At 33.2% G+C, this 15,705-nt stretch overlaps 1 protein-coding gene across 1 annotated transcript; it reads left to right on the top strand.

Annotated features, from left to right (window-relative positions):
* Positions 1-3: 3 nt before the first annotated feature.
* LOC117324909 (2-iminobutanoate/2-iminopropanoate deaminase-like) lies at positions 4-12,231 on the top strand. The gene is made up of 6 exons (XM_033880748.1): positions 4-172; positions 2,029-2,134; positions 3,261-3,315; positions 5,914-5,982; positions 6,701-6,756; positions 11,036-12,231. Exons 1-6 carry the CDS (start codon positions 108-110, stop codon positions 11,093-11,095), a joined length of 411 nt encoding a protein of 136 aa, XP_033736639.1. The 5' UTR covers positions 4-107; the 3' UTR covers positions 11,096-12,231.
* Positions 12,232-15,705: the final 3,474 nt, after the last annotated feature.

Raw genomic sequence — 15,705 nt, 5'->3', positions numbered from 1 at the left:
CAACGTAAGGTAGAAAAATGACATTCGCGAGGTCGTCTGAAACCAAAGGGGTGTGTTAGGCCTAGTTAGCACGAGACACGTGAATTTGCAGTATTTTCTATATTAGAATGGCTGGAATTGTGAGAAAAATCATTCAGACTTCCAAAGCCCCAGCAGCTATTGGTTCATACAGGTATGACGTAACTTGCGACCTAGATATTGCTATCTAGGCCTACTTTCACTTTATCCATGTACCATTCATGACACGTATCAACAAATATGGTTAATAACGGATCCTAAAAGAGTATATAATTATTATATTTATGCCAGTTAGTTGATATTAATAAATGACTGGTGTTGATCAGTAATTGGAAAAAACGTTTGTGCAGAGGTAACCGGGTCGCCTGTGTCAAGACACACCTGGAATAAGTCTACACGTGTTAGCCACACCCTTACCTATGTATGGTTAACTTACACGCCTTTTTTATGTGTAATGTAAAACTGAAGATTCAGAGAGCTTATCTAAGACATTTTTTGTGTGTGTGTGAAACAGTTACAATAATATTGTATTATTATCTATCATGTGCCAGACTTTTTTGGCAAAAAAACAATGTGAAGAAGCTCAAATTAGATAGTATATATGGTTTTACATAAATATGAAGAGCTGTTTTTATCTTGAAAATTATTAATACAACACTATTTTGATCATTTGAGCAAAGACAAGCCTGGCACAACATAGATGAAAACTATTAATAAAATGATATCATTGTAACTGTTTCCCAAAAGAATAGTTTAGATAAGCTCTCTGAATTCTATAGGTTCTGATTATATAGCAATTATCATCTAGGTCATTTTATCAAATTCAAATAATTTTATATTGAAATATTTGTTGTTAATATATCTGTAACTATACCTGAACAAATATATATCATCAAAACATTTGTGGAGGGGTACATTATCGATTACAAACTTTTTGTTTATTTCTCAAATCTTTCTCGGCAGAAATGTACCGAAGCACCTTAAGGGGTATTGCTGGGTGCAATGGCCGACACTTTCAGATGAGAATAGGTTGTTCAGGAAACTTGCATAGAAACGTTTTCACACAAAATTAATTATTCAACGATGTTAATTGTGGATAGATAAATAGGAAAATATTGGCAAAAGAGAAATTTGTCATTTTCAATAAAAACTATCACATCCTTTGGCAGTGTTCACGGGTGTGCAGTATTCTTGTTTCATGAAAGATAAATTATTATTTTACCTGCCAGTGTGTTATCAGTATTTGATATGTCAACCTATCATGTTTTTTGGGAAAAACTGGCAATAAACATCTCGGATTGATGGCACAGATGCAGAGGACAGCTCTGCATGGAGAGGTGTTTCACTTGCATATATTCTACTGCAAGTCTGTCAAGATCTAAGGAGTAATATTGACAAGGGTCATGCAGTCTGCTTGAGAGGTACAAGCTCCTATGGGAATCTCAATGACAAAGCAGAAATACTTAAAAAATGATGATTGGTCTCAAAATCGTGTAGAATAAGAACTGTAGTAGTCAAAGCATGTAACAATTTTCATCTGCTATTGCAGTAGTGTAGTTGGTAAAATTCTGGTTATATGGTTATTTGAAATTTTAAATGTATATTTTTGAGAATATGTTGCAATGTTTAAGTAGTAACTGTTGTAGCAGACACTTTAGTTTCCTCTGGCCCTGACACCAGACTTTTGATATTCTGACAGATAGATAGTCTGTGTGGTGTCAGGGCCATGTATTTAAATGACACTTTTGCTTAAAAATATTTGATACTTAAAACATGTTAAATGCTTTTCCACTACAACTAGTTCTCAAGAGGAGTCAATTGTGTATCAAAGGAGCAGTGAGTCTTATTGGGACAGAGGTGAGGGACCTAATAGGGTTAATTTCTCGATCAGTTTCATTATAACCTTTACTATATTTACCTAGGTGCTAACATAACGATGAAACAATAGCATGTTGGTCATGTTGAACTATTAACATTAAACAATTCTTCTTTGTTAATACTGCATTACAGCCAAGCAGTACGTGTAGGCGAGACGCTGTATGTATCCGGACAGATAGGGTTAAATCCAACAACAGGTGTGATGGTGGAAGGTGGTGTTGTCCCGGAGACACAGCAGGTGGGTATCTCCAACATTTCAATGTTGTATAGCTTGATAGTAGAATTGTGTGTACGTAAACAATTGACTTCTTCTTAGAAACCTCTGGGCCAATTTATGAAATTTTGCAGAAAACCTTCCATGGGCCAAGGTCCACCACACTTATGAATTCTATTATCCCTGGAGTCTCACATTTACCCTTGTGTCGGGGAGTGGGTAAACTTTACTATAGTGTATATAGAGAAATCACGTTTTTGACTATAATTTGTTTGATTTCTTTTTGAATCCATGAGCAAATGGATGGGCAAATGAAAAAAGGTTTAATTGACAGCAGTATTAAAAACTTAAATAATTGCTAAGGCCCATGGTCCTCTTGTTTAATTAAATAGTAGAGATACAAAATAAAGATACTCTGTGTGACTGACAGACTATTCAATTAAAGCAACTTTGTTCTGTTATTTATTGGCCAACATAGTATATACATTAAAGGACAAAAACACCCACTCTTGCATAATTAATCATTCTAACAAAATAGTTCTAATTTTTGTCATATACATTTACATTCAACAAAAATAATTTTCACTACTGTCTTAATGAAGAATAACAATTCACATATTATTGATTTAATAAGCTGATTTAATAAGATTTGTTACAAGAAAACAGAGACACACCAACCAATGAGTAAATAGTAAAGTGAATGTTTAGTGTACCTCAGTCACAAATGCCTGAGATTGTTAAGAATTGCCTAAATAAAACAAAAAGGCTTCATTGCTTATCAGGTAAATCACTTTAGATAATTTATTTGTACTAAAAATATAAAATTTAAAATGCACAGTTGCAATCTTTGAAATAAACCCCAAACGTTTCTGTCAATATTTCCTTTAAGAACTTGATTTGTTTCCTTCATGGACTTTATTGAGTTTTGATATCTTATTTGGCGTCAATAAAAGTCTTTACCATGGATATTCTTGTCTAAATTGACTTACAATATATGTTTGATAGGTTTGTTTTCTATATTTGGATGTATAAACTTTCCACAGAATTTCACAAAGAGAATATTTTTTGATGAAATTTTAATAAAAGTTTATTGCGCAACAGTAAAATGATCTGTTGATTACTCTGCTGTATTTTGATAATGCTGTTTCAGGTGATGAAAAATATGGGAGCCATTTTGGAGGCTGCTGGAGCATCATTTGACAACGGTAAACTTTATGTTGTTCCTATGCTTAAATACCAAGACAAGATTTATAATTACAGAGCTGATATATCAATATCAACTTTATATTGTTCCTATGCTTTTGGAACATTCTATAGAATCTCTTTGATGAGAAAGTACAAAAAGGAACAATTACAGAATATTATGTGATATATGTAGATAGTCAACACTAATGTAGAATATTATGTGATATATATAGATAGTCAACACTAATGTAGAATATTATGTGATATATATAGATAGTCAACACTAATGTAGAATATTATGTGATATATGTAGATAGTCAACACTAATGTAGAATGTTATATATGTAGATAGTCAACACTAATGTAGAATATTATGTGATATATGGTAGATAGTCAATACTAATGTAGAATATTATGTGATATACATAGATAGTCAACACTAATGTAGAATATTATGTGATATAAATAGATAGTCAACACTAATGTAGAATATTATGTGATATATATAGATAGTCAACACTAATGTAGAATATTATGTGATATATGTAGATAGTCAACACTAATGTAGAATGTTATATATGTAGATAGTCAACACTAATGTAGAATATTATGTGATATACATAGATAGTCAATACTAATGTAGAATATTATGTGATATACATAGATAATCAACACTAATGTAGAATGTTATGTGATATACATAGATAATCAACACTAATGTAGAATATTATGTGATATACATAGATAGTCAACACTAATGTAGAATGTTATGTGATATATGTAGATAGTCAATACTAATGTAGAATATTATGTGATATATGTAGATAGTCAACACTAATGTAGAATATTATGTGATATATATAGATAGTCAACACTAATGTAGAATATTATGTGATATATGTAGATAGTCAACACTAATGTAGAATATTATGTGATATATGTAGATAGTCAACACTAATGTAGAATATTATGTGATATATATAGATAGTCAACACTAATGTAGAATGTTATGTGATATACGTAGATAGTCAACACTAATGTAGAATGTTATGTGATATATATAGATAGTCAACACTAATGTAGAATGTTATGTGATATATATAGACAGTCAACACTAATGTAGAATATTATGTGATATATGTAGATAGTCAACACTAATGTAGAATATTATGTGATATATGTAGATAGTCAATACTAATGTAGAATATTATGTGATATATATATAGATAGTCAACTCTAATGTAGAATGTTATGTGATATATATAGATAGTCAACACTAATGTAGAATATTATGTGATATATATAGATAGTCAATACTAATGTAGAATATTATGTGATATATATATAGATAGTCAACTCTAATGTAGAATGTTATGTGATATATATAGATAGTCAACACTAATGTAGAATATTATGTGATATAAATAGATAGTCAATACTAATGTAGAATATTATGTGATATATATAGATAGTCAACACTAATGTAGAATATTATGTGATATAAATAGATAGTCAATACTAATGTAGAATATTATGTGATATATATAGATAGTCAACTCTAATGTAGAATATTATGTGATATATATATAGATAGTCAACACTAATGTAGAATATTATGTGATATTATACAATTATTGCCCTTGTTCCGGGTTGACATGAATATTTGACCACCCGAGAGGTGTCATGTCACCCGAGGGCGTAGCCCGAGGGTGACATGACACCTCAAGGGTGGGCAAATATTCATGTTAACTCGGAACAAGGGCAGTAATTGTTTTATTATACCGAAAAAAACATAAGTGAATTAATTTTGGTATCAATAAGTTTATTTATTACTATCAACAGTTTTTAAGAAAAGTTTTTAAGAGGTACCCCATCGTCTTTCTGGACCCGGCATAAAATTCTCCCAGTCGAACTTTCAATGTATGGACGTCGAAGTTTTCACAATCCTTGGTCTAGACCTACCTGTTGCAGATAGGAAATGTCTAAAGGAATCCACGGCCACATTGATGACCCTTTTGGTGTTTTTAGAATCCTTTTCTTGCAATAATTTCGCCAATTCCTCCTCTGTTGGCAGACGATAGCGTCCGCCGGCAGCCATTGTTGTTGTCAAACAGAATAGTCGGAACTTCTCTGATTCGACTACTTTTGAAGATGTTACAGAAGAGAGTTCCGAGTTGGGGCTCACGAGAGGGTGACATAACGATTTTGGAGGGCTCACGAGAGGGTGACATTATGATATTCAGAGGGTGACATGATGTTTCGAAAGCGACAGCAAGTCAATAATGAATTATTTGGAAAGTTGTGGTTGACATAACGAATGTTTTTAATCACGTGACATGGTTTTCGCTAATCAGAAGCTGTGATACAAGTCTGAGGTATAATAAAAATAGATAGTCAACACTAATGTAGAATATTATGTGATATATATAGATAGTCAATACTAATGTAGAATATTATGTGATATATGTAGATAGTCAACACTAATGTAGAATGTTATGTGATATATGTAGATAGTCAACACTAATGTAGAATATTATGTGATATATATAGATAGTCAACACTAATGTAGAATATTATGTGATATATGTAGATAGTCAACACTAATGTTCCTTTTTAAGTTGTTAAAGCAACAGTGATGGTGGAAGATATCAACGACTTCACAGCTGTAAACACAGAGTATGCTAAACGTGAGTTGTTACTTAGACTGCTACAATTAAACAGCAGAGTATGCTGAAAGGGAGTTTGTTACTAATAGACTGATACAAATAAACACAGAGTATGCTAAACATGAGCTTGTTACTTTGACCGACACAATTAAACACAGAATAAACTAAACGTGAGCTTGTTACTTTGACCGATACAAACTTGGGGCAAGTTTAACAATTTCTGAATTACCAACAGCCCCAGGCTAGATGTGTGCCCTGAAGGTTGCTGATGTGAACACTGTTTGGGATCTCAGTACATTTTACACACTATTTGTAGATTAATGATCTCTAACGACGCTGTTTTGATGTTCAAAAATGTGTTGAATTACCAATGATATAGTGGATAACAGAATGGTAGAAATAAGCAGGACTGCCATAACAATAATGTAAATTGGGTCCATTACAAGCAACGTCAGCTTTAACATCTGTCAGTAAAAACTGTATAGAAAATAATGAAAATACAATACTGAAAGTGTGCTGTGGGATCACTTGAAATTATTTAATTGAAAAACCTGTAACTTCATCTATCAAAAAATCATAATTGACACAGGAGGATATTGTAGAAGACTCCATGTAAAACTGAAAACAGAGTCATGTAAGTTTCTATCATTATGTAATCACTACTAATGTAAGTGTGAATCTATCAAAGCATATAAAATAACTTGTTTTTAATTCTCATTTCCTTGTGGGTTTTTTTCAGATTTCTCTGCAAACTTCCCGGCAAGGGCTCTAGTACAAGTAGCAGCTCTCCCTAGGGTTTGTATTATACACTTGTAGTATATGGTAACCACACCACTCAATCTCTTATCTCAGTAAGCTAGTACACTTGTAGTATATGGTAACCACACCACTCAATCTCTTATCTCAGTAAGCTAGTACACTTGTAGTATATGGTAACCACACCACTCAATCTCTTATCTCAGTAAGCTATTTCACTTGTAGTATATGGTAACCACACCACTCGATCTCTTATCTCAGTAAGCTAGTACACTTGTAGTATATGGTAACCACACCACTCAATCTCTTATCTCAGTAAGCTAGTACACTTGTAGTATATGGTAACCACACCACTCAATCTCTTATCTCAGTAAGCTAGTACACTTGTAGTATATGGTAACCACACCACTCAATCTCTTATCTCAGTAAGCTAGTACACTTGTAGTATATGGTAACCACACCACTCAATCTCTTATCTCAGTAAGCTAGTAAACTTGTAGTATATGGTAACCACACCACTCAATCTCTTATCTCAGTAAGCTAGTATACTTGTGGTATATGGTAACCACACCACTCAATCTCTTATCTCAGTAAGCTAGTACACTTGTAGTATTCAGTAACCACACCACTGAATCTCTTATCTCAGTAAGCTAGTACACTTGGAGTATATGGTAACCACACCACTCAATCTCTTATCTCAGTAAGCTAGTACACTTGTAGTATATGGTAACCACACCACTCAATCTCTTATCTCAGTAAGCTAGTACACTTGTAGTATATGGTAACCACACCACTCAATCTCTTATCTCAGTAAGCTAGTACACTTGTAGTATATGGTAACCACACCACTCAATCTCTTATCTCAGTAAGCTAGTACACTTGTAGTATATGGTAACCACACCACTCAATCTCTTATCTCAGTAAGCTAGTATACTTGTGGTATATGGTAACCACACCACTCAATCTCTTATCTCAGTAAGCTAGTACACTTGTAGTATTCAGTAACCACACCACTGAATCTCTTATCTCAGTAAGCTAGTACACTTGTAGTATATGGTAACCACACCACTCAATCTCTTATCTCAGTAAGCTAGTACACTTGTAGTATTCAGTAACCACACCACTCAATCTCCTATCTTAGTAAGCTAGTACACTTAAAGTATATTGTAACCAAACCACTCAATCTCTTATCTCAGTAAGCTAATACACTTGTAGTATATGGTAACCACACCACTCAATCTCTTATCTCAGTGAGCTAGTAAACTTGTAGTATATGGTAACCACACCACTCGATCTCTTATCTCAGTAAGCTAGTACACTTGTAGTATTCAGTAACCACACCACTCAATCTCTTATCTCATTAAGCTAGTATACTTGTAGTATATGGTAACCACACCACTCAATCACTTATCTCAGTAAGCTAGTACACTTGTAGTATATGGTAACCACACCACTCAATCTTCTTATCTCAGTAAGCTAGTACACTTGTAGTATATGGTAACCACACCACTCAATCTCTTATCTCAGTGAGGTAGGACTAATTATTTAAACGTTGTAGGGTATTATATAGGATCAATTATTTATAAGTTGTAGGTTATTATATAGGACCGATTATTTACGTTGTGGGGTATTATATAGGACAAATTATTTTCGTTGTAGGGTATTATATAGGACCAATTATTGACGTTGTAGGGTATTATATAGTACCAATTATTTATACGTTGTAGGGTATTATATGGGACCAATTATTTATACGTTGTAGGGTATTATATAGGACCAATTATTGACGTTGTAGGGTATTATATGGGACCAATTATTTATACGTTGTAGGGTATTATATAGTACCAATTATTTATACGTTGTAGGGTATTATATGGGACCAATTATTTATACGTTGTAGGGTATTATATAGTACCAGTTATTTATACGTTGTAGGGTATTATATGGGACAAATTATTTTCGTTGTAGGGTATTATATAGGACCAATTATTGACGTTGTAGGGTATTATATAGTACAAATTATTTATACGTTGTAGGGTATTATATGGGACCAATTATTTATACGTTGTAGGGTATTATATAGGACCAATTATTTACGTTGTAGGGTATTATATAGTACCAATTATTTATGTTGTATGGTATTATATGGGACCAATTATTTACGTTGTATGGTATTATATGGGACCAATTATTGATTCGTTGTAGGGTATTATATGGGACCAATTATTTACGTTGTAGGGTATTATATAGGACCAATTATTTACGTTGTAGGGTATTATATAGGACCAATTATTTACGTTGTAGGGTATTATATGGGACCAATTATTTACGTTGTAGGTTATTATATGGGACCAATTATTTATACGTTGTAGGGTATTATATGGGACCAATTATTTATACGTTGTAGGGTATTATATGGGACCAAACGTTGTAGGGTATTATATGGGACCAATTATTTACATTGTAGGGTATTATATGTGACCAATTATTTACGTTGTATGGTATTATATGGGACCAATTATTTATACGTTGTAGGGTATTATATGGGACCAATTATTTATACGTTGAAGGGTATTATATGGGACCAATTATTTACATTGTAGCGTATTATATGTGACCAATTATTTACGTTGTAGGGTATTATATGGAACCAATTATTTATACGTTGTAGGGTATTATATAGGACCAATTATTTATACGTTGTAGGGTATTATATGGGACCAATTATTTACGTTGTAGGGTATTATATAGGACCAATTATTTACGTTGTAGGGTATTATATGGGACCAAGTATTTATACGTTGTAGGGTATTATATGGGACCAATTATTGATACGTTGTAGGGTATTATATGGGACCAATTATTTACATTGTAGGATATTATATGTGACCAATTATTTACCTTGTAGGGTATTATATAGGACCAATTATTTACCTTGTAGGGTATTATATAGGACCAATTATTTACGTTGTAGGGTATTATATAGGACCAATTATTTACGTTGTAGGGTATTATGTAGGACCAATTATTTACGTTGTAGGGTATTATATAGGACCAATTATTTACGTTGTAGGGTATTATATAGGACCAATTATACGTTGCAGGGTATTACATAGGACCAATTATTTACGTTGTAGGGTATTATATAGGACCAATTATTTATGTTGTAGGGTATTATATAGGACCAATTATTTACGTTGTAGGGTATTATATAGGACCAATTATTTACGTTGTAGGATATTATATGGGACCAATTATTTATACGTTGTAGGGTATTATATAGGACCAATTATTTACGTTGTAGGGTATTATATAGGACCAATTATTTACGTTGTAGGGTGTTATATAGGACCAATTATTTATACATTGTAGGGTATTATATAGGACCAATTATTTACGTTGTAGGGTATTATATAGGACCAATTATTTACGTTGTAGGGTATTATATAGGACCAATTATTTACGTTGTATGGTATTATATAGAACCAATTATTTACGTTGTAGGGTATTATATGGGATCAATTATTTATACGTTGTAGGGTATTATATGGGACCAATTATTTATACGTTGTAGGGTAATATATAGGACCAATTATTTACGTTGTAGGGTATTATATAGGACCAATTATTTATGTTGTAGGGTATTATAGGGGACCAGTTATTTATACGTTGTAGGGTATTATATAGGACCAATTATTGATACGTTGTAGGGTATTATATAGGACCAATTATTTACGTTGTAGGGTATTATATAGGACCAATTATTTACGTTGTAGGGTATTATATAGGACCAATTATTTACGTTGTATGGTATTATATAGAACCAATTATTTACGTTGTAGGGTATTATATGGGATCAATTATTTATACGTTGTAGGGTATTATATGGGACCAATTATTTATACGTTGTAGGGTAATATATAGGACCAATTATTTACGTTGTAGGGTATTATATAGGACCAATTATTTATGTTGTAGGGTATTATAGGGGACCAGTTATTTATACGTTGTAGGGTATTATATAGGACCAATTATTGATACGTTGTAGGGTATTATATAGGACCAATTATTTACGTTGTAGGGTATTATATGGGACCAGTTATTTATACGTTGTAGGGTATTATATAGGACCAATTATTGATACGTTGTAGGGTATTATATAGGACCAATTATTGATACGTTGTAGGGCATTATATTGGACCATATATTTATGTTGTAGGGTATTATAGGGGACCAATTATTTACGTTGTAGGGTATTATATAGGACCAATTATTTACGTTGTAGGGTATTATATGGGACCAATTACTTACGTTGTAGGGTGCCAAAGTAGAAATAGATGCTATTGCCATTGTGGGACCGATTACAGAAGAGAAATAATATCAACCGACCACAACCGGAAGTGTAGGAGCCAATACAGAGCTGTGTGACAATATCCCTTATTACTACATCAGTGTTTGTCAATATTTTGAAAATATTCCAAGAACTCTTTAATTACTACATGCTTGTTATACCAATACTGTTTAAAAGGCTTGTTTAGTACACTATGTTATAATAAATTTCCAGTCACTAAACATGCTATTATATAGGTCGTAATCAATAGTTTGTTACTGGCCAATGTCTAGTTACTAAACATGTTATATGTCGTGATCGATAGTTTGTTACTAGCCAATGTCTAGTTACTAAACATGTTATATGTCGTGATCGATAGTTTGTTACTAACCAATGTCTAGTTACTAAACATGTTATATGTCGTGATCGATAGTTTGTTACTAGCCAATGTCTAGTTACTAAACATGTTATATGTCGTAATCGATAGTTTGTTACTGGCCTATGTCTAGTTACTTAACATATTATATGTCGTAATCGATAGTTTGTTACTAAACATGTGATATGTCGTAATCGATAGTTTGTTACTAAACATGTTATATGTCGTAATCGATAGTTTGTTACTAAACATGTTATATGTCGTAATCGATAGTTTGTTACTAACCAATGTCTAGTTACTAAACATGTTATATGTCGTAATCGATAGTTTGTTAGTAAACAAGTCTAGTTACTAGCCATGTTATATGTCGTAATCGATAGTTTGTTAGTAACAAGTTTAGTTACTAATCATGTTATATGTCGAAATCGATTGTTTGTTACTTAACAAGTTATATGTCGTAATCGAAAGGTTTGTTACTTAACAAGTTTAGTTACTAAACATGTTATATGTCGTAATCGATAGTTTGTTACTAACCAATGTCTAGTTACTTAACATGTTATTTGTCGTAATCGATAGTTTGTTACTAAACATGTTATATGTCGTAATCGAAAGGTTTGTTACTAAACATGTTATATGTCGTAATCGATAGTTTGTTACTAGCCAATGTCTAGTAACTAAACTTGTTATATGTCGTAATCGATTGTTTGTTACTAAACATGCTAAACATTGTTGGTTTTATAGTGCGTCTGGTGTTTGTACAATATAAATTCCTATATTTTTTAACGGAAATAAATCTTTAAACATAGAATTTTGAATTTACTATATTCATTTCATGGGGAATCTTCACATAAAAGGTGGGATTTCGAAGATGACCTAAGAAGCAAATATGATAACTTATATGTGCTAAGGGTAGCCTACGTAATCCTACATTTAAAAATATTCTAAACATGTACATTCGCAAGAATATAGCGCCGTTTTTGTGCCAAAAATTGTAATAAAAAAAAATGTATGGTTTTCAGGGAAAATGCTACAATATCAATTCGTCTAACTTCTTAAAACTAAGCATGAACATGCCGATAATAACATGTTAGATTTTTTATATGCAAGGCAAGAATCAAAATTTTGAATTCATTAGGAACAGGAGATAAAGATGTGATGGATTCTGAGTAAGAATATGCTCTTTTTACATTAAATGAAATTTTCTGAAGGTCAAAAATAAAACTTTCTATTGCAATCCATTCGTAATAATGTGCTAAAAACATCTCCAAACAATATAAAATCAATTGCCCAAAAATAGTAATCAGGAGTTTTGTGTAAAGTAATTAAAATTGATTGACAATATTGCTGTGTGATTTTTAAAAGAAAAACGAAGATAGGGGAAAGTCTGTTTTGTATTGAAATATTGTAAATTGAACTGAAATAAAATGTTTATACTTAGTTTCATTTGTACACAGGGACTGACACCTACACTAATAACCAAATAAAGTAAAATTTCAACTTTCAAAATGGCCGCATGTTCCCTGATAACCACAAATATTGAATGTTCTTACAACTGCTGAATCCATTTTCTGACATGAACGCAGCATGATAGATTGATGTTAGTTTGCCAATTAAACCACCGAATCTATAATCCAATATGGCTTCCTCGTCCTAGAATCTGATTGGCCATGTCAGTGTTGGTCTACATCGTAGTTGCCGAAGTCGGACATACCTTATACCTGAGAGATGACGGTTGGTAGCGAAATATACATTACTTGAGGGTTGTCATAAACCTTATGATTTTCGGACACGGAGTCTTGCTGGTTTCCAAATGCATGTAGTATCCTAAATAGTATGGGATACAGCCTACATGAGTACATATCATCATATCCAGCAGGACAGGACAATAGTAATAAAATCCTTTATTGGATCAATGGTGTCGGGGCTGTCGTGCTGGATCCGAACATTCTACTTTACACTGCTCATATGCCTCGAGTGGATCTGACATCGTACAATGTCCCACGAGCCGTGAGTGCCGATTGATGTAGCTATCTGCGAGTGATATTTGGTATGTGCCGTATGAGATTGTCCGTTGGTATTCCATGTCTAACTTTAGAAAGTCACAAGTCTCCACAGTTGCATCTAGTTACTTTGACAGATAGTGACTTGGTCCTTCTGGTAAGATCTGGCTTACACGCTTAGCTAAGGTGTGAATACTAGGGCGCTTTCATTTTATCAGCAAGCGCCGTATCCTTTGTGTGTCGTTCTGGTGTTCTAACATATATGGGTCCTCGGATTCCATTGAGACAGGCTGTTATTATTCTAACGAGTGCCTCGATGACATCAATGAAATAGTTAAAGACAATTTGTGTTTTGAAATACGGCCATTTCTTGAAACGTCAGTGATATGACTCCACTACCCAACTGGATTTAGTGATGGATCTATCAAGGTTAGCTTGTACATTGTAAACGTGTTTAAAGGTTTTATAAACGACAGCATCTTTGCCAAACCCCGTAATTCCAAATCTGGCAAAACATCCCTAAACCCTCGATCATATCGACATTGTCATCTTTCTCCAGTCAGGAGAGACTATCCATGATGGCTTTTGTAATCTTCGCATCTTTGTCGCTTCCAGGAAAATGTCCTATTGTATCCAGAATGTAACCATTAGGCAGGGTTATGTTCATGAACTTCTGATAGTTCGACTTCTTCTGGCTACAGTATGAAATTCTCTGGAGCTTTTTATCAGAAGTCAGGAATAAAGATACAATGTATACTTACCCTCAAGTAAGACAGTCGCTCGCTTACGAAAAGATGCTTCAGAGAACATTATGTCGGTTGTGCTCCAGAATGTTTAATCATATAAGATTTCATGTCTAAAGAACAATGGAAAAATAGTTATGTCTAATGCTTTTACTATGGAATGAACTGTTTTCGATATACTGGAAATTTACATGTTGTGAAGTGGGAACACTGTTTCCAGGACAACAGCAGCGTATCCTCGTGGTGTGGAGTGTAAATACCAGTGTCAGAAGAGGACGAACAATTTGAAAGAATTTCTTGAAACAGTGTTCTTGTGCAGCCTGCCCGGGCGTTACAATATGCATCATCCAGAGAGGAGAAACGCAGAGTAAAGAACAATCCCTTTTATCAATAGCATATGTAATACCTCTAAAAGATCCTTGATGATTTCCTTTGATATGAAAGATAGCCGAGAAGTCAACATTTCTCTTTATCCGATCGAATTTCAACGTTAGGGTTAATAAGATCTTTTCCTATGAGATGATGTGAACAAATACGTTAGGACCAAGAACACCACAGATTGTGATGAAAGATAAGTTGGTGTTTTTCGCGCTTGGACAAAATTGTTGATTGGAACTATTCATACATAGTGTGCATTTGGCTTGGGAAGACTGACCATAAATTATCTTCTATGGATAATGATGGGATGTTCCGCCAGTTATCATTATCAACACCAACGTTTTGATCCTCAGGTTGCGACTTTCGTTTCTGGTCATTGTTGAAATAGTTCGCAAACATGTCAATCTCTTGATCATCAGCAAAATTATTGTCATATCTACTTTTAAAACATCAAGCAACTAATTGTGCTGGGGAAGTCTACATAATAAATCACGCCAAACCAAACCAACAACCCGCACCTATCTCTGATTGTGAAAACTTTATTAGATGTTTAAAGTCTCCGTCAGATGAGATTTTGTATATACATGTAGGATAGAAGCGGTTTAATATAATATTTCAAATCATGGACATAGAAGGTATTTACTTGAAGAAAATGTAAAAAGTAATGCCACAAGAACAATGTGATTGGGGTATATTGTATTTGTTTAGTCAATATCGGTCATGTACTATCGTATCTAATGTTCTATTTGTAATTAACAGCGGTGGTTATTTAAGAACGTTCCCTACACATGTCGGCATTATTTGCATGCGTGCTACTGGTCGTTATATATTAGTAAAGGTACATGTGTGCTACTGGTCGTTATATATTAGTAAAGGCATACGTGTAGATTAAGGTTTGGAGTGTCACAGGGAGGTCTGTTATGTCCGCTATCGTTCAACAAGTCATTGGGGTGACAAACATCAAAGCCAAAAATCAACTCTTAACACAAATGGTAAAGTTGTTTTTTAATCTTTTGGCAGGATTAGGGTAAGTAATAAAGCTCTTTACACGCAAAATGATTTCGAATGGACTGAATATGGAAGACATTTAAAATGTCATTTGTTTACACACACCAAAAAAAAGGACTTTTTTTTTTACAAAATGCTTAAAAAATTTCGGCA

This window comes from Pecten maximus, chromosome 4 (genome assembly GCF_902652985.1).
Source record: "Pecten maximus chromosome 4, xPecMax1.1, whole genome shotgun sequence".
In the NCBI taxonomy this organism is placed as follows: Eukaryota; Metazoa; Mollusca; class Bivalvia; order Pectinida; family Pectinidae; genus Pecten; species Pecten maximus.
The sequence above is the reverse complement of the archived record's forward strand: the minus strand, read 5'-3'. Positions and strand labels throughout refer to the sequence as shown.